Source organism: Perognathus longimembris, chromosome 12, assembly GCF_023159225.1.
Source record: "Perognathus longimembris pacificus isolate PPM17 chromosome 12, ASM2315922v1, whole genome shotgun sequence".
Taxonomy (NCBI): domain Eukaryota; kingdom Metazoa; phylum Chordata; class Mammalia; order Rodentia; family Heteromyidae; genus Perognathus; species Perognathus longimembris.
In genome coordinates, this window is record NC_063172.1 from 14,984,500 (window position 1) to 15,009,653 (window position 25,154).

General features: G+C 40.1%; 1 protein-coding gene across 1 annotated transcript in view; it reads left to right on the top strand.

Annotated features, from left to right (window-relative positions):
- The window catches only part of Sntb1 (syntrophin beta 1), a 207,186-nt gene extending 189,048 nt beyond the window's left edge, over positions 1–18,138 (top strand). The window contains exons 5-7 of the mRNA XM_048359093.1: positions 6,727–6,923; positions 12,243–12,433; positions 15,348–18,138. Coding sequence (XP_048215050.1) covers positions 6,727–6,923; positions 12,243–12,433; positions 15,348–15,440 — 481 coding nt within the window. The 3' untranslated portion in view covers positions 15,441–18,138. The remainder of the gene's footprint in view (positions 1–6,726; positions 6,924–12,242; positions 12,434–15,347) is intronic.
- The last annotated feature ends 7,016 nt before the right edge of the window (positions 18,139–25,154 follow it).

Genomic DNA, 25,154 nt, shown 5'->3' on the forward strand with positions numbered 1-25,154 from the left:
TTTTAATGGATACACAAATAGCTTAAGATGTAAACATAATTGAAAGATAAATAATAGCTATTTTAGAATCCCCCTGGGCCGGCAACTCAGGATGTATTTAGGGAAGAATCATAGGAGGAATGTAAAAAGGCTGTTCTTGACAGAATTGGGGGGCAGAGAGATAGCCCAGGCAGACAGATTTTAGCTCTATCTTTTTAAATGTCCACCATGATGACTTGTAAGGTCTTAATGCCCACTGACATACGCTTGGCTGCTTTGCTCCCAAATGTAATCTACAAATACAGAGCTCATGAGGAAGCCCTTCCATTGCTCCAGAACTCTGAAGCAATGCAAAATAATACCATTGTGGTACATGTGTAGTTTGCTTTGTAAAACTCAAGCTTGAAGTTTTAAGAAAGTTTGGAAAACCATTCATCCATACCGTTCTAGTGCCAACATTTATGGAACACCTACCAAGTGTCAGGTAGCATGCTAGAGGACATGTAACCAGTAATAGAGACAACCAAGGTACACCATGGAGAAGATAATATAAAAAAGTATTCATCATGAAACAGTGGAGTAAATAAATAATGCCACTGGGGACCCAAGAAGAGATGAGATGGTGATATGTTTGGTTGTCAACTCCATGTGAGTTCAGATTCTGATCAACAAGATTATTTTCCCCAACACCGCCTACCCAGGAGCTGCCATCTTGGATTCATGATCAGCAACCCTTACAAAGTTGAGTGTTCTACATCTGTTGGCCACTGGTTGGCGCATTCACAGCTGTGCTAGCGCTATCCCTACCTCATCCAGCCTCTGCTTGAACACTTCCATAGGTATTTCCATTCTTCACACAAATTCTTTTCTTTTCCAGACAAAATATCTCCAAAGGATATTCTTTAGGAAGTCATTTGGAGTACCTTGCTGTTTTGGCCATTGTCTTCTCACATCATTTTTGTGCTGAACTATATTCCCAACACCAGCATTTACCTTTTGTAAAATCTTTATGCATTGGAAAACCTGTTTTATGCATTGGCAAACATTATTTGGAGTAGCCCAAAAGGGATCATGATGCAAAATAATTAAGAATCCCTTGCTTAAAATGTGGTACCTGGGATCAGATGTTGTATTTCAGGTGTGATCTGATCAGTCAGTGCAGTGAACACAGGATGATTGCCTGCTTAATTGTAGTAATGCACCTATTTTTACCTTAGAGTTGTTGGCACCTTGGGGTTGAGTTAGCCATTGACTAAATTCCCAACAGTGCTTTTCCACCACATCTCTCTCATTATTGTTTTATTGTTGTTAGCTGCAGTGCTTAGCTATCTTGCATCCTGACTCCTTCGATATTCTTCTCACTGTGGGCCACCAGCAGATTAGGTGACTATGTCCTCTATAACTTCATAAAAGTCATTAAAATGTTTATCAGACAGGCATGGGGAAATCTGCACCTATCCTTAACTGAATTAAACCATAGGGACGCTGGTCATTTAGCAAAGTAAACTTTGTATCAATACTTCTTTTTATTAAGTCCAATATGAATATTGAACGAAATGTTGTTCAATATGTTCTTTCTGAATAACCACGATTTTCTAATAATCTTTTTTTCTGGCTGAAGTTGTTTAAAGTGAATAAGCCATGCAGCCTCCCAGGAATTACTATTTCTTCTTTTCCAAAATAAAATATGGGCATTTAAAAAATCCATTGCACAATCTTGGCCACGAATAAGGTTACAAATTCTACTTTACTCCGTGTTTTGAAATTTTGAATACAAAGTCCACTTTCCCAGTCTTCTGACCTACCCTTAATCTCCCTGATTTCCCTGAAGCCCACTGAATATACTCAGACAGCGTGTATGTCCTTCTAGGCAATGACTTGAATTCCTTTGAGGCAGCAAGGGCTCACCTAGAAAGGTCACTCTCTTCTTTACTTTTTTTTTGGGGGGGGGGCCAGTCCTGGGCCTTGGACTCAGGGCCTGAGCACCTTCCCTGGCTTCTTCCCGCTCAAGGCTAGCACTCTGCCACCTGAGCCACAGCGCCCCTTCTGGCCGTTTTCCATATATGTGGTGCTGGGAATCGAACCGAGAGCTTCATGTGTAGGAGGCAAGCACTCTTGCCACTTGGCCATATTCCCAGCCCGTCACTCTCTTCTTACTCAAATTCAAGTGTGTCTCACGGTTAGGCTCAGGGTCCATGTTAGCTGTGAATAGTCAGAGGGAGAGAAACAATTTCTACTTTCTGGTGGGCCTTATTTCCCAACATACTTTTACTGGGTAATAAGGGGTTCACAGATAGGAATTTGAGAGGGATATTGTTCAGTCCAAAGCTTCTGTTAAGCTCCAAAATATTGGTGAAATATAGCAGCTGGTGGGTGGTGCATTTTTTGTTGACTGATGAAATAAATGAGGCTCTCTTCTGTGGGTGTTCACTTGGAAGGGAGGGGGAAGTAGCTCAAACAGAGCAGGGAGCTCCTCTGTGGCTCCTCACAACACCCCAGAATCCAACAGGATCCTACTACTTTATCTCACTGGTCACAGTGTCTCTCATGTCTTCTTCACTGGAAGCCCCAAGGTTAGTATAAAGGATTCATGAGGCCATTGGTGTGAGTTTCATTTTCTTTGGATCACTTAACTTGGAGCCGGTTAACTCCATTGCCACCAGCTACAGCTGCTGTGTTCTTCCCTGGACATGGACAGTTTAGAACAACCCAGATACAAATAAATACATGAAGGTATAGAAGAGTAGCTCAGTATTCCAATATGAATCACCATTCATAGTAAACAAACAACACATGAAACACAAGCTACAATACACATGATTTCCAGTGCAGTGAAAGTTCTTATTTCAAAAATTGAAAGATTTGGATTCAACACTATCTCACTTCGTATTATCTCTTTCTTTTTTAAGGTAACCTTTAAATTGTGTAATACATGTTTCTTCAAAGAAAATTTAATTTTAAAAGAATTTAAATCATCTATGAAATTGCTCAATGTTTTAATGGTTTTGTTTCAATGCATTTCTTTTACATAGTTAAGTTACATATTCAGAAATCTATTCTAGATTTATATTCATTCTTCATATAGTAGTTATGAATTCTTTTTTTGTGTGTGTACCATACTGCCACTTGAACTCAGGACCTAAGCATTGTCTCTCAACTTTTTCTAGTCAAGACTGATCCTCTCCCACTTGAGCCAGAGCTTCACTTCTAGCTTTTTGGTGGTTGATTGGACAAAAAAAAAAAGTCTCAGGGGTTGGGGATATGGCCTAGTGGCAAGAGCGCTTGCCTCGTGTACTTGAAGCCCTGGGTTCAATTCCCCAGCACCACATATACAGAAAATGGCCAGAAGTGGCGCTGTGACTCAAGTGGCAGAGTGCTAGCCTTGAGCAAAGAGAAGCCAGGGACAGTGGTCAGGCCCTGAGTCCAAGGCCCAGGACTGGCAAAAAAAAAAAAAAAAATCTCACAGAATTTTCTACTGGCTGGCTTCGAGATGTGATCCTCAGATCTAAATCTTCTAGGTATCTAGGATTATGGGTTATTGAGTTACAGGCAATACAAAAATAATTTTAAGGATGTATCCTCCCTAAGATGTGAACACATGCACATAGTCGATATCTGACATAAATCACTTAATTTCAACCTGGATTAAGTATCTTTTTGTTACCAATATACACATAGGTAGCAGAAACAGTAATTCACTTTTGTGTCAGACTTTGCAGTTCAGTAATAATATTGACATATGTGAAAGAACCCAGAACTTAGCATGTCTACTATTCCCTTAGAGAACAAATCAAATGGTTCTATAATATAAACATTAATTAATTCATAATTGATTAATTGTAAAGATCAATTTTCCCTCTTCCTTTTCTATTTTAACTAATGAGAATTTAGCGATGAGATGAACAAAGAACCCCAGTTATCCATTTGAGGTTCAACCAATCGCCAATCATTCATTCATTCCATCAATCAATAACCCCAATATTCAAGGCCTCTCTTATTATTTCTCACTGTACCAGGCTGGTGTCTTCTCTGTCATATGGGTCAATCTGGTTCAGGACTTTCTCATACATGATTATATTCTGTTAGTGACTCAATTCCCCCTCAATTTCCCCAATATGAAATTGAATTTTCTAACAGATTATATTTCCAGTAATTGTTTCATAGCTGTCTAGAGAAAAATAAATATCAATAGGAAATTCATACATTTTGTGTGTGCACCAACCCACACACTCAATCTCTGTGATATTTGTACACATTTTACTATACAGTACATGCTGTTCCCAGTTTGTGACAGTTGAGTTCATCTGGGTGGAAATTTAAAGGACAAACATGAAAAAAAAAGTATAAGGGCACCAATTTTTGTTGAGTGCAGACTATAATAATTCAGTGTTTTTTATATTTTATTATCTATGACCCTAAACCTATGGGATGAGAATTACCTTTGTAAAACAAGAGAACTGAAAGAAGGTGTAAGGAATAGAAATATTTATTGAGTTTACATCTCATGCTGGTTTCTGTGCTACTTAAAGAACATTGATTACTTTATTTAACCTTCACAGCACCTCTTGAGGTAATACTTTAAACTTTTTTAACACATGGCAGATAGAATGAATGGAGTTCTCATATAGTTTTCCCTTGTTCCTATCCATGTTACTATACAGCCCAGTACCTATACCCAACTTGTGACATAGATTCGAAGATTTTCAAAGGGACAGGTGAATGTGTTTCTTAAACAACTAAAATTTATGTAGGTGCTGGTGACTGATGCCCATGACCCTTACTACTCAGTAAGCTGGAGGATTGGGGTTTTGAAGCAAAGCAGACAAGTTTGTGAGACTCTGTCCCAAATCAACAAAAACACAGGGCTAGAGGCATGACTCAAGTGGTAGTGTGCCAGCCAAGCAGGTATGAGTTCTGGCTTTCAAACCCCAGTCCAAGTATAAAGAAATTTAAAAGCAAGTAAGACTTGAACACCTTTGAGTACAAAACACTCGTGAACAACAAGAAAACACAATTCCTTTCTTGTTTCCTGCCGCAAGGTATGTGCAGATAACTCTTCCTGGTAAAAATTGACCTGGTTCTCAGTTCCTTCCATCTAGAATAAGGCTTTAGGCTGTGTTTAGTGTAACCTCACTTGATTTTGAATCTGCTAGCAGCTGCTTCGTCACTGTCTCTTCCTCTCCATTCTAAAGTGCCCTTCTCCCTCCTCAACTAATTGCACTCAGCCCGTGCGTGCCAAGTCCCTGTGTGCAGACACTAAAAGTTGCAGCCACCTCCCCTCTCGTGTCTTTAATGAACCATAAAGCTAACGGGCTACTCAAACAGTCTTTTCTATTTGAATTGGCAAGGCAAATTATCTCTCCCCTCAAATCCCAATTTGGGATGTGAGAGAAAGCTCCTCAGAGTTACACAACAAGCCTGTTAGGAGAAACTCAACAGTCTGCAATGTGCTTCATTCCATCGATAGTTTTGTTTTCCATTATTTAGGCTTACAAGAGAAAAAAATAAGCTTTTGGATTTCTTCTGGGTAATTTTCAATCTAGAGGTAACAAGCTCTTTGACGAAGAAATAGCTCTCACTTCCACCACATCGATAGACACCTGGCATTTCTATAGCAAATGGGGAAATGTTGCTCTCTGTATTAAACGATAAGGATGAAAACGCAAGCACGCTGGAGGGAAGTCACATTTACAAAATTATACTTAGGCAGCCCTGCAAGTGATAGATATGAAAGTCTCTCCCCAAAGGAGGTTGAGCTATCAGGCAGGAGAGAACATGAGTACTTCAAGGTGACGTGTTAGAAGTAAGAGCCCACACCTGCTCAGGAGGTCGTTGTGTTCAGCACTTTGGTCATTCAGGTTTTAAGCCCGACCATTCAGAAAATTATCTACCACACAAGTCGTAATCGATGCTGAGGGAGGGAGGCTGGTTTCTAAAGACAATGTGAAAATCCTGGGTGGCTAAAGAAAACTCTCACCGAAATACCCATGAAAAGTGCAGTTTTTCTATCATGTCTCAAGAGGAACTTGCAGTACCAGTTGTAGTTTTGCTTTTGAACAGATTAAATGGATTGCTCTTGCTTTACTTGTGTCCCAGGTTATTGGTTTGCATCCATTTCAAGCCTAATTGCATACCACAAATGTATACCCAAAAGTACACTCAGTACAGCCACATCCTCTGAGCCATAAGAGATGGGGGAAACTTAAATCTCCCACTGGGTCTATGGAATAGATTCAGTTTCCCATCACGCTCAAGCTGGAATATTTTTGTTCTCAAGAATGGACTATTGGAGACAAGCTTACACAAAATTTAAATGCTTTTCTCTCTCTTATTTCTTTTCATTCTTCGTTAGATGAGTGAGTATAGCTGAGTTTCCACAAGTTAATGTCTCATTGTTATTCAGCTTCTCCCTGCATACTTAATCAAATGCACAGTCATTGGATGTTTCTTTAATCTCATTCTGCCATTGGAGAGAGGATGGCAGGAAGGAAAAATAAAGTACAGTGGACCTTTTGGTTTGAGATTAAAGAAATAAGATCACCATTTGAAGCTTTTACTAGACAGACCACAGAAAAAATAAAACCTATCTTAATGACTTTTTCTCTCCCTCCTTCCCTCCTTGTTTCTCCCTCCCTTCCTCCCTCTCTCTCTTCCTCTCTCCCTCTCCTTCCATCTCTCTCTTCTCACCCCCCTCCCTCCTATTCCCTCCCTTCCTCCCTCTCTCTGTCTCCCTCTCTCTTTCTCCAGGCTGGTCCATTCAGGGCCAGGGAAGGGATCACCTCAGGCTGGTATGGACCTGTCATTTGCAACACGGACCGGTACCAAGCAAGGAATTGAAACGCACCTCTTCAAGGCAGAGATCAGCAGAGACCTCTCCCACTGGACCAGGAGCATAGTACAGGGGTGCCACAACTCAGCAGAACTCACAACGGAAATTACCGCTGGTGAGTACTAAAGGATATGGGCGAATAATACCACTTACAGAAAAGATGCGCCCTCTATGCTGGTCCCAAGGTAGTTTCTATTACTGGCCTTTTGAGGCACTTGAGATATGTCAGAAGTACACTTAAACTCTTCTCAACTAAAATATCACCAAAGGTTTTTATTATGTCATCTCCATTCAAGAAAAATTGATAACTGGGATAGTCAGTTATCATTCTCCTACTTGGACTATTTTCCTAAAGGGAGGAAACTTTGAGATGCAACCTAGTAGGGTTCTCAGGTTCAGAATAATGTAACAGAAATAATACTGGAAATACACAGGTCATAGAACTGAACAGAGAACTAGAAACCCAGTTTGTGAACAAGAGAAAAGGAACCAAAGACATGTAGGTAGGGGTAAGCAAAGCAAAAAAGATACCAGTGAGTCCTGTCTGGGTTGTGACCAGCCAGAGGCAGGATGGAAGACGCATGGAACCAGCATAGTACGTAATTGTGGCAAGCTCTCGAAAAGAACTAGAAATGGACATGTATAGAAGGAGGAACACTTCTACATGCTACCATACCATTTATTGAGAACCTACTTTATGCCAAACACCATGTTATAGAAATAACCCTCTATAAACGGAAGCAAAGTCAATATTTTAAAGATGAAATAAAAAGATATAGATGTGGTAAATATTGTCCTAATGTTTTATTATACTTTGGATCCAGGAATGAGTGTGTGTGTGTGTGTGTGTGTGTGTCCTGATTCACAATGGCCTGGTTTATGTAGTCCTCACAATCCTTTCCTCATCCTACCAAATCAGAAAGCAAATTCTTAAGAAGTATGAAGTTGCTTGCCCAAGATCACCAAATTAATAAGTGACAAATTGATTTTTTTGACTCTAGCCTGTGTCACACTGAAGTCCATTCTTCATCTATTTCTACAAAGGCCGGGGACTTCCCACCTTTATGTCAGTGAGCCAACAATGTGACAATATGTTTGGGCTGCCATGATAAATGATCTCATGCCACCCTCTAAAATAAATAGTTGATAAATAATAGATCCATTCGTACATGATAAATAGACATGTAGGTACAAACAGAAATGCACAAATATATAATTTACATATATAATTTAAATTTAAATAATTTAACATTTCAGTTGGATAATCAGAAAATAAGACTGGCAAATGGAAAGGCAACACAAATTTAAGGTAACATTAATCAAAATACATGCTATAGCCTTGTAGGTTGTCTAAGATAAATTCCATATTTAAGCCAGTGCTCTTCAGCAGCAGCACAGTATACAGTTGGCAATGTCCATAATGCTGTCCATAATACCTGACACAAATGTTTCTAACCCACATCCATGACCAGCCCCTCCTAGGTCTGCTGCAGACACGCATAGGGAACATTGTCACTCCTATCCTTGGTAGCAATCTCCCAGTAGCTCCATCTCTGAATTCCTTAAAATTGACTCTCTTCCATCTCTTCTGTTCTACTTCCTTCCATGTTCTTTCAGTTTTTTGTCTCTAAGAAAGCAGGAGGTTATAGTGACAAATAAAGGCTTAAATTCAGAAAGGCTTGGAGGCGAATCCCAATGCTCTTTCTTTTTTGTCACTTAATCTTGTGGCTCCCTCATTTTCAAAAAGGGAACAAGTAATGGCTACCTCACAGATGTCATAAAAATGATAGGACATATAATTATTGGAAATCTTTTGGTAGAATTCTTGAAGCTTTTGTTTTCCATGCCTACATATCAGGCAAGAAAGACTAGAATTGTGAACCTGAGAACTGGAAAAATTTTAGTTTAATAAAGTTCAGGCCACATGCAACAATTTGGAAGGTGTTCTAGAAAACGATGAAGATATTCAAAAGCATTTAGCTTATTTTAATTCCAACAAATTAAGTAAAATATTTCTCAATAATATGAACTCCAATTTGAGAACAATGGCGCTGTTGAAAGATCAGCCAAGGAGATTAGCTAAGAATTTGTGTACTGAGATAACTGAATGATGCCAGAGAAAAAAAATTATAGAGATGACCTAAACTGTAACCTAGTTACGATGAACAAGATGCCTGCTCATAGCTGGGGAAAGATGTTTCTTTTTTAATTGGTTTCAAGTAATGTGAACACGTGTTTGATTAGGCCTGTGTAGACTGAGAAAATCTTTAGGTAACGATTCACTTTCTAGAAAGACCACAAATACTTTTTAAGATCAACTGGAATTAAAAGAAATTACAGGGTTGGGAATATGGCCTAGTGGCAAGAGAGCCTGCCTCGTATACATGAAGCCCTGGGTTCAATTCCCCAGTACCACATATATGGAAAACGGCCAGAGGTGGCGCTGTGGCTCCAGTGGTAGAGTGCTAGCCTTGAGCAAAAAGAAGCCAGGGGCAGTGCTCAGGCCCCGAGTCCAAGGCCCAGGACTGGCAAAAAAAAAAAAAAAAGAAATTACAAGCCATGTATAGTGATACATGCTCATAAAAACAGCAATCTGGGCCGGGAATGTGGCTTAGTGGTAGAGTGCTTGCCTTGCATGCATGAAGCCCTGGGTTCGATTCCTCAGCACCACATAAACAGAAAAGGCCAGGAGTGGTCCCATGGCTCAAGTGGTAGAGTGCTAGCCTTGAGCAAAAAGAAGCCAGGAACAGTGCTCAGGCCCTGAGTCCAAGCCCCAGTACTGGCAAAAACAAACAAGCAAACAGCAATCTAGAGGCTGACACAGGAAAATCAAGTTCAAGGCCAATCTGGGCTCAAAGTAAAACTATCTCAAAAAAAAAGAGCACATATATAAATAATAGCAACAATGATAATACCAAAAAACAGTTATTTTAGACTATGTATGATCTAGCTTGTCAGCATCCATCTGAATAATCTATAGGTGGTAGAAGTGAACTATGGAATGGTGAAGTGCCTGGGTGTTGTAATATCCTGTAAATTAGCTTGGAAGTCACAGGCAATAAGATCATGAGTTCAAGGTCAGCCTGGGTTATGCAGTGAGATTCTATCTCAAATAATAACAAGAATAAGATTGAGGGCAGGGAGGGAGGAGAGGGTGAAAAATAAGGGAGGACAATGGAAAGTGTGGCTTGATCAAGATGCACTGTACTCATAACTTACAGAATTGAGATCTCTTTGCACAACTATTTAATAATAAAAAAATAAGAATATATGGGTAGTCATAACTAAATCTATGTCACTCTTTTTACTTGGCTTTGGACTGGGGGAGTGACCAAGGGCAGAGCTCATGGTTTTGTCCCAGAATGTCTCAGACCAATTTAAGACCATACCTGTGGAAGATATGCCCTAAATACAAATTGAAAGATGTTGCAATATCTGGGGAAGATATCCATGTTTTCATCAGAGAACCAATTAAAAGCTACCTCATTCTGCAAATGATAGAAGTCCTATTTCTGGGGCTGGGGATATAGCCTAGTGGCAAGAGTGCCTGCCTCGGATACACGAGGCCCTAGGTTCGATTCCCCAGCACCACATATACAGAAAACGGCCAGAAGCGGCGCTGTGGCTCAAGTGGCAGAGTGCTAGCCTTGAGCGGGAAGAAGCCAGGGACAGTGCTCAGGCCCTGAGTCCAAGGCCCAGGACTGGCCAAAAAAAAAAAAAAAGAAGTCCTACTTCTTCCCCCCAAACTGAAGATCTCCTCTCTCTGAATGGAGGAGAAAAGCTGAGAGATGTTTGTCAAGGTCCTGAGCCATCTCCCTCTCCCTCCCAGGTGCCAAGTACAGCAACAAAGCAAGCAACAGGGCCACAAGAATTCAAGTTTTGAAAGCCAAACAAATGTATAGGGTGGTAACATGCTCAACTCTTAAAGCTCTCGTTTTTTTGTTGTTGTTGTTGTTTTTAAAACCTATATCGGCAAGAGTCTTGCTTCAAAAGTTTGTGGTAAGATTCAGCTCAGCATGTTTGTAGAAAGCTGAACAAAGCTAATGGTGGTAGAGTAAGCTTCAATCAATCATGTTTTACTAGCAAAGAAAATGTCCTGGGGTTCCCCTCCCCCCAAAAAAAATCAGTTAGAAAAAAAGAAAGTCAGTTAGATGTAGATCAAAGCCCGAGCCCATTGACCTTCCAGAGTCTGTGAAAGGTGGCGTTTGGTGAGGCAAAAAAATACCCAATGTGATCCTTCATGACCTTTCTCAGAACTCTTTGATGAGAGAGTTAAAGTTATGTATTCATAGTTCTTCCTTAATAGGAAATAGGATGCTAGAGGCTATCCCCCTGGTCCTCTCTTGGTCCAGATCGCAATATTGAAAGCCCTGTGCTCTTTTCCTAAGCCCACTGAGACTCTCAGATGAAAGCTGGCATCCAGCCTGCTCTACAGGCTGTCTCTTGGTTCCTTTGAGATGGAGGGTTCCACCCTGCGGCTCCCAGAGACCCCGAAGGGCCACGGCAGAAAATAACCTTCTGCGTGAAGGGTGCCAGGTAGGAGAGGTATCATCCACCACATTTCTGGGGCTCAAGGTCACCTGGGAAATGAAAAGAACTCGCCTCACCATTTCTGAAAGGAGTTTTCTGCAACCTTTTGTAGATGACAATTTAGATTATTTTTAAACTACTCACTCCTGACCTCTCAGGTATGTCAGTCATAAGCGCGTTACACATAGTAAGAGAAACTCACTTTTTTGCCCAGCTGCATCATATAACCCTGTGCGTGTGTAAGAGTGTATGATGATGATGGTAATGATGATGATGATGATTGATTGATTGATTGATTGATGATGACACAATTCAGAGTTGATTTACTTTACTCAAATTTAATCTCTGTTGTTTCTGGCTGAAGGCTCGGTATATCTACTTATTAGAAAGTACAATCTATTTGTTGACCTATATTGTCAGCTTTGTAAGGATTAAGCCCAGAAAATATTCATAAAAGGAATTATTTCCCTCTATATCTCGTAGTTCTATGAGGTAGTTAAACTACAATATCACAATCAATCCAAAGCTGGGCACCAGTGGCTCACGCCTATAATCCTAGCTACTCAGGAGGCTGAGATCTGAGAATTTGGGTTCAAAACCAGACTAGGAAGAAAAATCTATCTGACTTTTATCTCCAATAATAGAGTAATAGCCTTGAGCAAGAAAGCTCAGGGACAGCACCCAGTCCCTGAGTTCAAGCCCCAGGACCAACCGGCATAAAAAAAAAAATCTAAGGACAATATTTTGTGAACACTGATTGTGTTGTTGTTGTTTCTGATTTTAGTAAGAAATCTGTGCCTAGCCCTTAGGTATGAAGAGACTAGAAGTGTTAAGTGCCTGGGTAAATAGATTGATGGACTGATTTCTGCCATTTATACCTGTCTTTTTCTCTCCATTACTCCAGCTTGCACCTACAGAAACCAGGAGTGCCGTTTGACCATACACTATGAGAATGGATTTTCTATTTCTACCGAACCACAGGAGGGTGCCTTTCCTAAGACAATCATACAGTCCCCTTACGAGAAGCTCAAAATGTCTTCCGATGACGGGATCAGGATGTTGTACTTAGACTTTGGAGGCAAAGAAGGAGAGATCGTAAGTGTACTTTCCTTTTGACAATGTGATTTTATATATCCGTTCTTCACCTAATACTGCTTTAATTTCATTAAGCATTTGACTGTTAACAGAGTACCTGCATGCCCGTGTTTTATTTGATCCTTGAAAAACAGTGATTGGATTCATTTATATCAAATGGTTTTCAATTATTTCAAAGGTCTTTGGCCTCTTTTTTCATTAGAAGACTTCATAAATATTTGAATCAAAGGGAAGAGTCTTTTATAAGGTGAATATTAAATTCTTATCAAATGGGATCTCAGCAGCTTAAAAAAATGACAACTGCTTTTTAAATGTACCAAGCATCTAATGTACCCTTGACATTATGCTGGGTGTTAGGAAGGTAGAGAGGTAAGCCAAGCAATCTTTACCCGGTAGGGAGGTCGCTAGACAGCAGAGAGGACAAGAAGGAATAGGTAGGATACACTCAATAAGAAGCAAGTAGAAGGGCAGAAAAAAAAATGGGGGGAAAAACAGTCAACTTTACTTGAGTAGAAAGAGGCTTAGACCAGACCAAGATATAGAAGTTTAGGGCTAATATCAAATAATATCTAACAAAATTAGCTTTATCTGTTAAGGTAGCATTTCTCTTTCTTATACTCATATGAATGGCTCTGTGTTTAAACATTCTTCCACTATCGCTGTGGCCCAATGAGAAAGGACATGACTTCAGTTCCACAGAGGATGAAAATCAAACATGTTTCCACTTCCCAGAAAGCGTAGTTCTTGGCATTCTCAGGGAAACACAGTAGCTCATTTAAGTCCTTAATTTTGTAGTAACTTCTCTTGGTTCAGATCTTCTCTAGTGACTGGGTTAGTCAACACACATTCATTGATTTCCCCTTGATAACAGCAATGAAGAACTTATAAAACAGAGATGAATCTCCATTTGTAAAACCTTGTTTTTTCTACATTTCTGCTTACCTATGAGCCTTGTAGTTCCCCTACTCATATCTCTTCTGTCATTTGTCTTGTGTGGATTTCTTGACAACTTTCTGGAAACCATTAGGAATTCCCTGCAAAGGGCTAGCTGAAGGAAAAGGCCAGATCCACATTTCACAGAGTACAAGGGCATTTAGTTCCACATTTAACACTACTGTTCTACATGGTGGCACTAGTAACCTAGACAAGGCTGCTTCTAGGCCAAACCATTACCTACCAGCTTATACCTATTCACTTTTGGAGAACTTTTTCCAATTTTCTAATTTTTAAAACAGATCCACAAAACTCTACTGGAGAGTGTGTGTGCATGTGTGTATGTGTGTGTGTGTGTATGTGTGTGTGTGTGAGAGAGAGAGATTCAATATTTTAAGTATAGACTGAAGGATCTAATTAGAAATAACAGTTGTGATTTGATACAAAGTTCATTTTACTTAGAATACTTTGCTACTCTACCAGTCACCCAACTCCATACTTTTGCCTAAAGCTAAACTACTCAGTAGCAAAGTGGCAAGAACATGAATCAATCTCCTGTGTTAGCCTTAGCTTACAAATTGTTTTTTTACCCATGAAGAAAATCACTTGTGTCTAAATTTCAGCCTTTCTGACTATAATTACAACCTGACTGGGAAAAATATTCTTTTAACTGCTGATACATTGGGTTGCTAAGCTCAAGTTCAGATGCAGGTCCCAGCACACCACCGTTACACAGGACCGGCAGGGAGGCAATGCGCCCTTCAGGAGGTGAGGAGGGCAGCAGGGATAGTCATAGCTAATGTAAGAAGCTGAGAACCGGGTTTTCCTGCGTTTTCTTTCTGAAATTGAAAACAACTCAGCAGTTGTTTTGACCAAGTTCTTTTATTTCTTTGGATCTGAGTCTCCCCATTCATAAACTACAAGGGATAGAAGTGGGCGGGCTTAAATGCTCCTCTGTGTTAGTGACCTGGAATGTCACTGTCTATCTGATAGACTTGTGTGTGAGTTCACACTTCTTATTTATTGGGAGATCTGTGATTCCAGAAAGCTTTACAACTTGTCTCAATCGTAGCTCTATCATCTTAAGGTGGAAATATGAACAAGAGCCACTTTGTAGAGATTTTGTGGGAGAAAATGTAACAAGATCCTGGGTCATACAGTATCTGAACAGTAATCAATGCAGCCTCTGCTTTGGTGAATGCTCAGGTTGTGGTTTTTCTTTCCCAATGGTATCATCATTACAAAACTGGGGACAGCAGAAGAGAATTGAGAATAGCTCCCCCAGTTTTCATAAGTTAGATCACACGATAAAATTCAGCTTCTAAATGACCTTCATGCTTTTACCTAGCCTACACATGCTGGGTTCTGCAGGAGCCTTACGGAAACGACAGAGCTGTCAGGATCACCTCCATTCAGATATGACCTCCATGCTTACAATAATAGAGGATGATGGTGACCCAGCTGTTGAACGGGGTATCTGGGGTCATAGTTTATGAGGGATCGTTCTGTGATCTAACTTAGTTAATACCTGCACCTTAGACCTGTACCTTATTAGAACTGAAAACTGCTGAGTTGGCCAAGATTGTATACCTACAGAATCTAGTCTCCCCATCTTCAGATGGGAAATTTAGTACTGCTTCATGCTGCAGTGCTCAACATAAATATCAATATTGTGGAATCAAAAATAAATTGTTTAGACAGTCAAGATGAGGAGCATCCATATTTATGGAGTTGCTATAGATAAATTTCATGGAAGCTATTTCAGGAAAAAAAAGAAAAAGCCTATGTGAGATGTAAGGAACAAGTTCAAAGAGTTATTCCTTTATCTCATTGGGGGGCCATGATGTTAAAACATAATTGCTCCAGTTAACACTTAAAAGCTGGAAGTGCATATAGATTCGTTTGATGTGTAAATCACTGTTTGGTTATCAAGTATTCATTTAAAAAATCTCTCACGCTTTCTTCTTTTTTTTAATTTCAGCAACTGGATCTTCATTCCTGCCCCAAGCCAATTGTGTTCATCATTCATTCCTTCCTGTCGGCTAAGATTACAAGGCTGGGCTTGGTGGCCTGAGCAGAGGGGCGCCTTGCCTTAGGAAAGGAGAACTGTGGTGCCACAAGGGGGCGACACCCGACACCACCTGTGGTGAGCAGTGCAGTGGATGTAGCCCGCCATAGTCAGCTTCAGGGTTTGAGTCACGTGTTTTGTCCTAGGTTCCTCTGTCAGGTGCAGCCACACAGAGAACCCTAAGCAATTACCATGCGGAACATCAGAATAAATCTTGTTAGCACAGAACAAGGTTAAAGCACTGAAGGCCAGTGGAATACACATAGCCTGGCTTCTGAATAATGACAGGCAAGGACATGGCCGTTAAGAAGAGCATATGCAGATCTTAATCATGCCACCTAGGCAACTGGTTCACCCAGGTAAGCCAAGGCCGAATAGATGAGACATGGATATTTTCATATACTGTTCCCCTCTCCTCGCCCCCCCCCCCGCCCCCATCGATCCTCAGTAACATTAATTCCCTTGTTTTAGGGCCATTTCTTTCTTCATTCTAGTTGAGTTGACTTTCACTGTTTTTAGATCTGAGCCAAGGTGGTGTGCTTACATTGTAAAACTTTGCTGGAGAGTTGTCTACAAAATAGATAATTCATTGTGGGATAACACTCACACCAAAATCTGCTTTCTTACACCCAAGAATGATACCTTTATGGGTTAAAAAAAAAAGATTTTGCATCTGAGATATGTAAACTTACATGGTTGAGGTTGTTTCCATTTCATGATAGTCAGTGAAAGTTCTGAGCAATTGACGACCCTTGTTTCCTACCCATGCTTGTACCACATGCATTTTTCTTTCATTCTTTTTGTTTTTTCTTGCCTCTATTATTTTTAATGAGCTTGGAAATCTTAACACTATTCATCCTTCATAAAAATAAATTCCCTCCAATGGATTTAACTCATTTCTTTACATTTAAACATCCAATTGATCATTTCAGTGCTACATCCAGAAAACTGAAGTATTCTATGCTGCTGCATATGGTAAGAGTCTCATCTTTTTTAATTCTGTTTTATAGTAAAAACAAATCACACTACATGTATCTAGGCATGCATTTTCAAACAAGTAATGGAGCGGCCTCATTTAATTCTAGGTGATGCTGGATTTTACACACCAACCCAGCACTGTAATCAGATCTACTAGTACCATCTGCAGCTCTATTGAAATTCCAGGGAACTAATATAAATGAGCTGATATTTTTCTGCAAGACTATGTTGAAACAGTACACAGCACATTACTGACTTGAGGCTTTGGCTTTTCTGATTAAAGATTCATTCACCCATGATTTTGGAGTCATTTTCCTCAAAGCTTGAAGATTAGGGCTAGAACTTCTGTGTTTATTTCTTCCCCAAGGTTTACCTAGACCTGTGGCCTGCATTAGATCTGTGTGTTTCATGAATTCTGTGTTAGTAAATCCCTATGCAAAGAGCTTTAACAAGTGAAACTATTGAAAGGAATGTGAGTTTGCTTCATCTATGTCTATTGAGTTGCACTTTTAATTTCCCCAAAATATGCATCCTGTGCTCGTAGTTTCAAGGTGCATTGATTGAGTGGTGTTTTGGCTTGGGCGTGGAATAGGACTTTTAATCTTAAAAAAAAAACTTTGCTAAATACTGAGTTCTGAAAAGGCTAAAGAGAAGCCACCCTTGCTGGCTTTCTTTAAAGCTCTAATGGTCATCATGATTGTTCAAGAGGGGGTACAGTGTGCCATTCCTCACAGTTACCTACAGAACTCCTTTCTCATGGAGCGTCTTGCAAAGCTCATGTTTTCTGTGACAATGCTTTAGAAAACACAGTTTTAGACTGTTAACTTTCTATCTGTTTCCTGTTTTAAAATGCTGAAGAGTGAAGTCATAGCTTAAATAATGTAGGAAAGTATTGATGTAAATTATATTGCACTCTTTCACTATATATTTTCAAGAAAATCACTGGAATGTTGTTATACAAGAGAATTATACTTGTGTATTGTAAATAACATAGCAAGATGCATATATTAATGCCAATAGTTTAATTCAACAATATGTAATCCAAGGTGCTCGGTACTACATGAAGTATGAGTTAAATACTCATAATTAAGTTGCAAAGATGCTATTATATATTTATAGACAGATTAAAATGACCATAATTACAAATATTATTTCTTCACTACTTACGTTTTGAACTGATTCATATCTGTGTGTGAGGGTCGACAGAAATTATATCCTCTACATTTATAAAATTTTAATTTAAATATTTATATTTTAGGGAAAATATATTTGAATAAAACTGATGCATTTTCTGAAGTAAACTAAAATGTGTTATTAGCAAGAAATAGAAACTTTTACTAAGAGAATTGTGTTTATGAATCATTTTTTTCTTCCCAATTAAAGTGTATCATATCAGAATGGCTATGATGAATTAATTTCAAATATTCAATACTTTTTCATATTGAAGAATGTGTGTGTGTGTGTGTGTGTGTGTGTGTGTGTGTGTGTGTGGCACTTGGGAGTGAATATAGGGCATAGCCCCAGATTTCTAATTTTGAAATTTTGACAGTTACAGTAACTTTACAGTATACTTTCATCTTGTCCTGATGTGTGCTATGTGTGTTATGACACAAACTCATAAGTCTATATTCCACCTGGCCATTTGAGAAGATTGTTTTTTACAAAATTGTTTTGTATTCAACTCTATTACTAAAATCATAATACTTAACCCTAAATAAAAACCAACACAGATGTACAATTTTTTAATCTATACTTCATTTGCTGTTCATTTGTCAGTATATAAAGGTAGATTTCTGATGTGACAATATCTCTATAAGCCATCTTCTAGGCTAAAGAAGGCTATTGAAGCTGGGAATGTGGCTTAGTGGTAGAGTTCTTGCCTAGCATGCATGAAGCCCTAGGTTTGATTCCTCAGTACCACATAAACAGAAAAAGCTGGAAGTGGCGCTGTGGCTCAAGTGGTAGAGTGCTAGCCTTGAGCACAGAGATGCTCAGGGACAGAGCCCAGGCCCTGAGTTCAAGCCCCAGGACTGGCAAAAAAAAAAAAAAAGATGTTTTCTTGATTTAAATTAAATAGAAACAAACCTATAAACTTATTATAAGACACCCAGGCAGAAGAATTTAATTAATTATTAGTTGATAGAATTAACATCCTGAAAACACATCTTCATCTAAAGCTTGTTGATGCTGTTTGGTTCAAGTCATAAGGTTAGAATGACTCTCATAATTTACAGGCAGTAACTCTCTAGCCTATTTTGCAAATATTAAATATTTCATATTAAGGGAATCAGAGACGTTTTTCGATGTACCTTGAGGTGTTTTTGTGTAATGTACTTATAATACCTTGACCATCCTTGTACAAATTACATATATTTGTGTATATATGTATATATATATCATAACCATTCATTCCTAATTTCTAGTACATAAATTTATACGTCCAAACATGGTGAACTGTATGTAGGTTTCCTAATAGGCAGGATGGTAGAAGTACAAAAACAAATTCTCTTCCACCAAGACTGGCCTTGGAAACGGTCCTGGGTGAAGGAGCTGCCACTAGCGTGTGTGTGTGTGTGTGTGTGTGTGTGTGTGTGTGTGTGTGTGTGAATTCATTAAAGTTTACAATTTTCATGGTATTCCAACAAACCCTGACTGACTCCATATAAAATATTCATGTTGTTTACACATTAGTAGGTTCCCAAATATAGTTTTAGGATAGGTTTTTTCACCTAGGACGTGTAGCTCTTATTTTTAAATTTTGACCTGTTTACTCAGCTCCAAATACTCAAATTCTCGAGCATAACACACTTTTTATTTTTAACTGCCTGTAATAACTGTAGTAGAAGTATTTTTATTGACAACACTTCGGCACTATTGAGATTGGATTTCAAAGTATAGATTTTTAGTTTTAAAATGTGCTTCAACGTCATTGAGCACACCTATGCCCAAAGTTTACTTATCCTTTAAGTATAACTACATTCACGTATATTAAGGCATATGATTGCTACTAACATAGCAACACAAAGTGTAGGGGGGAAGAATATACAACCATGCATTGAAATACATACACGTGAAAAATGTTAAATATTTAAAGTTTCCCCAAATGTCCATTATGGTCCAGGTGCCACGTTTTCGGAAACATTGACCTTGAATAATATGCCACTAAACTCAAGAATTTCTTCCTGAACATCTTTGAAGTTGTCCATCCAGCCTGAAATTAAAAATTTCCAGCTATCAGAATGAACTCCTTATCTCACCAGGCAGGCCCGCTCCATTGTTGGATGGCTAGAGTTGTTTGAAAGGTCTTGCATTCTTCCCGCCCAAACTTCCCTCTGTCTAACCTTCAGCCGTGACCCTGGTTCTGCCTTAGAAAACACTGCAAGGCCGACTTCTCTTCCACTCAGATGTCCTACCTACAAAGGCAAGTCAAGGCTGCGAGCCATCAAGAAATGTAAAGTGCATGGAAAATGGCTTTAGCTAGGACGTTTAGCACTCATTGTTTGCATTTGTATAATGGAAAAACAGTTAACCAAGATTAAAACCTTCCATAATACCTAATATAGAGGGAGGTAAAGCAGGTGTGTATAAGGCTACCAGTAGGTATATATTTGCGAATCATTTGGAGAGCCATTTGACAACATCCATAAAGATATTTACACACATGTACTTTTTGACTTGTGGGAATTGATTCCAAGATCTGATTGCACAAGTGCACAATGATTAATATAAAAGAATTAGTACATAAATATGGGTGAATATTTTGCAACTGTAAGTTCTAGTTTGGAGGAAACCTCTTAGCCTCCCTCCTCCTCCTCCTCCCCCCCCTCCTCCTCCCCCTCCCCCTCCCTTCCCCCTCTTTTTGTACTGATCCTTTGGTTTGAACTCAAGGCCTGAGCGCTCTCCCTGAGCTTTTTCAGCTCAAGGTTAACACTCTACCACTTGAGCCACAGCCATACTTTTTGGTGGTTAATTGAAAATAAAGAGTCTCACAGACTTTCCTGCCTGGCTTGGCTTCTAACTGTGATCCTCAAATCTCAGCCTCCTGAGTAGCTAGGATTGCAAGCGTGAGCCACTGATGCCCAATGCATTTGTGTTTTCTTCTAAAATAGTTTTTGAGAAGAGTCAAGTGCTGTCCCTTCCTACTAGGGCCATTTTGGGCACCATTTTGTTGAGAGCTGTTTGGTATCACAAGGACTGGGGAAGGAAGCCTATTGAGCCTTTAATGAACAAAAGCCAGGGTTGTAAGATAACCTACTGATGGCAATTCTCTATCAAATAGGAGCATTCCTTATCATTTTTTGGTATCTTCTAAAGTCATGTAGGTGAAATCCTTGTAAACAACCATCGGAGCCTAGACTCTGGCTTCATTTCTATATGAAAATATTTTGACTCTATATATTCTGTATCTTCTAGATGGGAACCATCACACATATGGAAGAAAGACTGTGTGCAGGGGATTGCTCAGGGAAATTTCCAAAAGTGGCTAGCAAGTTACCAGAGGCAAGTCTGTATGTCATATTGGCTTACTCTTACAATCACTCTTACTAATGCCTCATTCATGAGGATATTATCTAGATAATAGCCTAATGCTTGCTTCACATTAAAATGCATATCATTTTATTATCATTACTTTTCCTTTTCATACCTTCTTTACCATATGTGGGTTATATCACTGCACTGGGCACATTGTACAATGCAGTATAGGCACAGAGTATATGTATATATGCACATATACACACAGTCCTTGCATTCTTTCAATACCATCATCTTGTCCCCCAAACTCCCAGCTACTCTTCAAGCTTGGGCACCCTCCCCCTGACCCTCATAGCTAGTTCCACTTGATCCAAGCAAGTATTTCTGGGACTTAGAGCAAACCAGCCAATGGCGTGTGAATGCTGCCTTCCTTCCTACGGCCAGTCTCCTGCCCGGCAGCTGTAAGATGTATACTTAAATTTCTGGGTTCTGTCATCAGTTCCAAACAGGTAAAAGCCACAGGGCCAGCTGTTAAAGGTAACAACCTAAGTAATACATGACTGCAGGGGATTTAAATCTTTGTGGGGGCCAAATAGTTAACAGAGAGAGGCTGAGCAGGTAGGTAATTCCCCTCTCCTCCTCCTCCCCTTCTTCCTGTCCTCCCGGCTTTCTTTCCCTCCTCTGCCTCCCCACCTTCTCCTCTTCTCTCCTCTCCTCCCCCCCCCCATCCCCTTCTTTCCCTTCATCCCTGCTCCTCCTCCTTTCCTCCCCCACCCTCCATCTTCTTCTATTCTTCGTCCTCGTCCTTCTCCTCCCTGGGTTCTTATATCACCTTACCTTGCTTGCCTGCTTGCCTTGCCTTTTTCTCTTCCTTTAATTATCACTCTCAGTGCCCTAAGATTGGACCTCCCAAATAAACCATCAGTACTTAATCCTTGCCTTGGGTTTTGTTTTCTTGCACCAAGACCATTATTGATTACTTTCCCTGATGATAGCAAAGGGCATTGACCATATTTCTTCTGGGAGTGTTTGGGTCAGATCCATGGAGAAATAATGAACACATATATCTAAAGTACCTGGAAGCACACATTTAAAATACCTGGAAAGGCCTCCTATTACCAAGGACTGCTGAGAAATGGGTCCAGGAATGACGGATATGACCTGAAACCCTTCTATATTTCATGAACTTCTTTAATGTGCAATTGGAAATTCTCCTTTAAAAAAGGACATTCTTTTCCACGGGAAATAATAGTTTAATCTGTTTATATAAAAATCCTGAGTAATAGAACTATTTGAATATGTGACTAGAAATCAATTATTAGGTCACCTATGGTCCTTAAATTACAGTAAATTTGACTTCACTAGGGAAGCACATCTGATACCTCATTAAAATGATTAAACCTTGTGCAGAATCACAACTGAATAGTCAGAAAAGCTGGAGGAACTTCTACTTTGGCTTTTTATTCTCTGTTCATTTTTCTCATTGGTCATAAATAAGATCTTTAAAAGAGACGAAGCTCCATAGAGGACATTGCTCAACCAATGTCACAACAAGGAAAGCAGAGATGGTGGTGGCAAACAAGGAAGCCCTGTGGAGACAAAAAGCAGTCAGGCCACCTCTGCCTCTGGCTCTATCGTGAAGAAAAGGGATCGCAGGTCGACCCAGCTCTCAAAAGCAGCGTCTTGCTCTCAAGCTTGGCATAAGGGTTGTGATGTTTCTACTATGGGTTGGGCCAGGGCGTGGACATGTTGAAATAAAACTTTGTTCCTCTCAAAACACACAGCCATTAATATTTCCAGCAACATTTCTTTATAATTACTTGGATGAATAAAACCTTCTTCCTCCCTCGAAAGACAATATCCAAGAAAGACCTTTAACAAGGCCTCATTAGTTGTAGCATTTCAGCTTTACAATCCTCCTTGGGGGAGGGAGGTACTTCGTCCTCTGCAAACTTTCTAGAGCTCACAAACCAGTGAGCCTCAGCTCCAAAAGAAAGCCAGTTCCTGAACCCAAGGTGTTGGCAGAGCCGGGTCCTTTTGTAGCAATGCAGATCACTTACCAGCAATGCAGATCACTTACCAGTGCTCCCCATGAAAAACATAAAATAGACTCCTGCTTGTTTAGTTAGCTTTTCATCACTGTGACAACATACTCAAGCCAATCAACTTAAATGGCAGAAGGATTGTTGGTTTTGTTATGGGGTTTGAGGGAGGGGATTCCCCATCTCTCCAAGAGTCCACCACTCAGAGACAGTCTCAAGCAAAAAGATGAAAAAGATGGATTTACTGGGGAAGTAAAAAGCGAACTGACTGGCCAGGGTTGCAGCCCAGACTTGGGAGCTGGAACGGAGACTGAGAGCGGCCTTCCAGCCCAAGTTATAAAGGCAAATACCACATGGTCAAGTCTGCCACACGCAGGTGGCTAATGAGGTTACAACGCTTACAGAGCATGCCAGGTCACAGGCAGGTGGCTAATGGAGTTACAGTCTGTCTCATAGTAACTGTTTGAACCAACCTATCATTCTAGTTAGAATTGGCACAGGAATTTGGCGGGTCCCCGCATGATGCAGGCGGATATGACTCATGGGGGTGGGGATAAGTCTGCTCCTTGATGGAAGGGCACAGGTTTAACCTTGGAATGTTCCACAACTCAGGTGGTCAAGCAGTTTACACAATCTTATCACAGTGAAGGGGAACTTCCCAGGATTCCAAGATGACAGGGCACACCCTCAACCCTGAGGCTCAGGGGTGGGGGGGAGATCTTAGTGAAGTTGGAGTCAGCTTCTGCTCTATTTAATCTGAGATGGAGTCAGTCTGCCACCCCTCAACAGGTTTAGTTCCAGAGGCTTCAGTTCAGGGTGGGCTAGTACAGTTGTTCTAGGCCTGTGGAAAAGCAGTAATATCATGGTGGAAGGGCATGGCAGAATCAAGCTGCTCACCGCACAGCAGCCAGGAAACAGAAACAGGAAGTGAGGAAGAGTAATGCAGAGCCTTCACAGGTATGGCCAGGGACCCACTTCCTCCAACAGGGCCCATTCAGTGTGAAGCCACTGATAGACATAGCCACGGGTGAAGTCAACCCTCCCATGTCCAGTAACTTCTCAGGGCTGCAGCTGGGTGGCAAACCTTTAACACACAAGGCTTTTTAGGGATATTTCATATCCAAACCAAGACAAAGCTGTTCTCTATGCCCTTTCCTTCTGCGGTGTGGAGTTTCTAACTCCCTCTCTTTTATCTTTAAAAAGCATTGATCCCTATTGATTTTTTGGCATCTGCTTTCTGGAAGATCTAAATGGACATTATAGTGTTCATCTATTTAATCCTGAAAATGTTAAGTAGGGATTGTTCACAATTAAATTTTGCCCATGAAGGAGGCTAAACTGTTCTCTCCTTTTTATAAATAAAGCAGGTGAGAAAAGGGTTTTCTTTTTTGAAGTGTGTAGATCTGTAAATACAATTTTGTGTTTAAAAGCAGCCTACTGTATATAATATCCTGTAAAATATCCTACTGAACTTAGAACTTAGGACAATTTCGTTGGCCATGATGTCTCTCTCCCTCTCCTTCCTTTCCTCCCTCCACCCCTTAGTTTGAATGGATTTGATTGCATTTGATAGATTTTTAAGTCTCTTTTCATTGTATTGCTTTTAAACTCAGAGCCTTGGCCTTGCTAGGAAGGTTTTCTACCACTTAAGCCACACCCTCAGTCTTTTTTTGCTCTGGTTATTTTGGATAGTCTTTCATTTTTGTTCAGACCATGTAGGCTGTGATCCTCTTATTTACACTTTCTGTATAACTGGAAAGACAGACATGTGCCATCACTCCTGGAACATTGTTTGAAAGTTGGGTCTAACTTTTTTTGCCTGGGCTGGCCTCAAGCCAGAGCCATTCTTTACCACCAAAGTAGCTACGACTACAGGTTTGGTCCACCATGTTTGATTTTTGTGGTTTTTGTTTGTTTTAAACAGAAGAGTCAACATGTATTTTTCCAGAAGGAGTAGTATTGGCTTTACTCCATGCTCTCACTTCAGGAGCACTTCAGCCCTGAGATTAAAAGAAACACACAGGGATAAGAGAAGCATAATCTTTCCTTGCGCCTGTCACTTCTGTTCTTCAGGTACAGTGACTGCTTTTCAGTTAGACTGATGTCCTAATTCCTTCTTTAGCCCTTCCATTCAAATATCTTCTCCCACGATTCCCAATACTACCACATAACCTGTGGAAAAGCAGTAGCATCGTTGTGGAAGGATATGGCAGAATGGAGCTGCTCA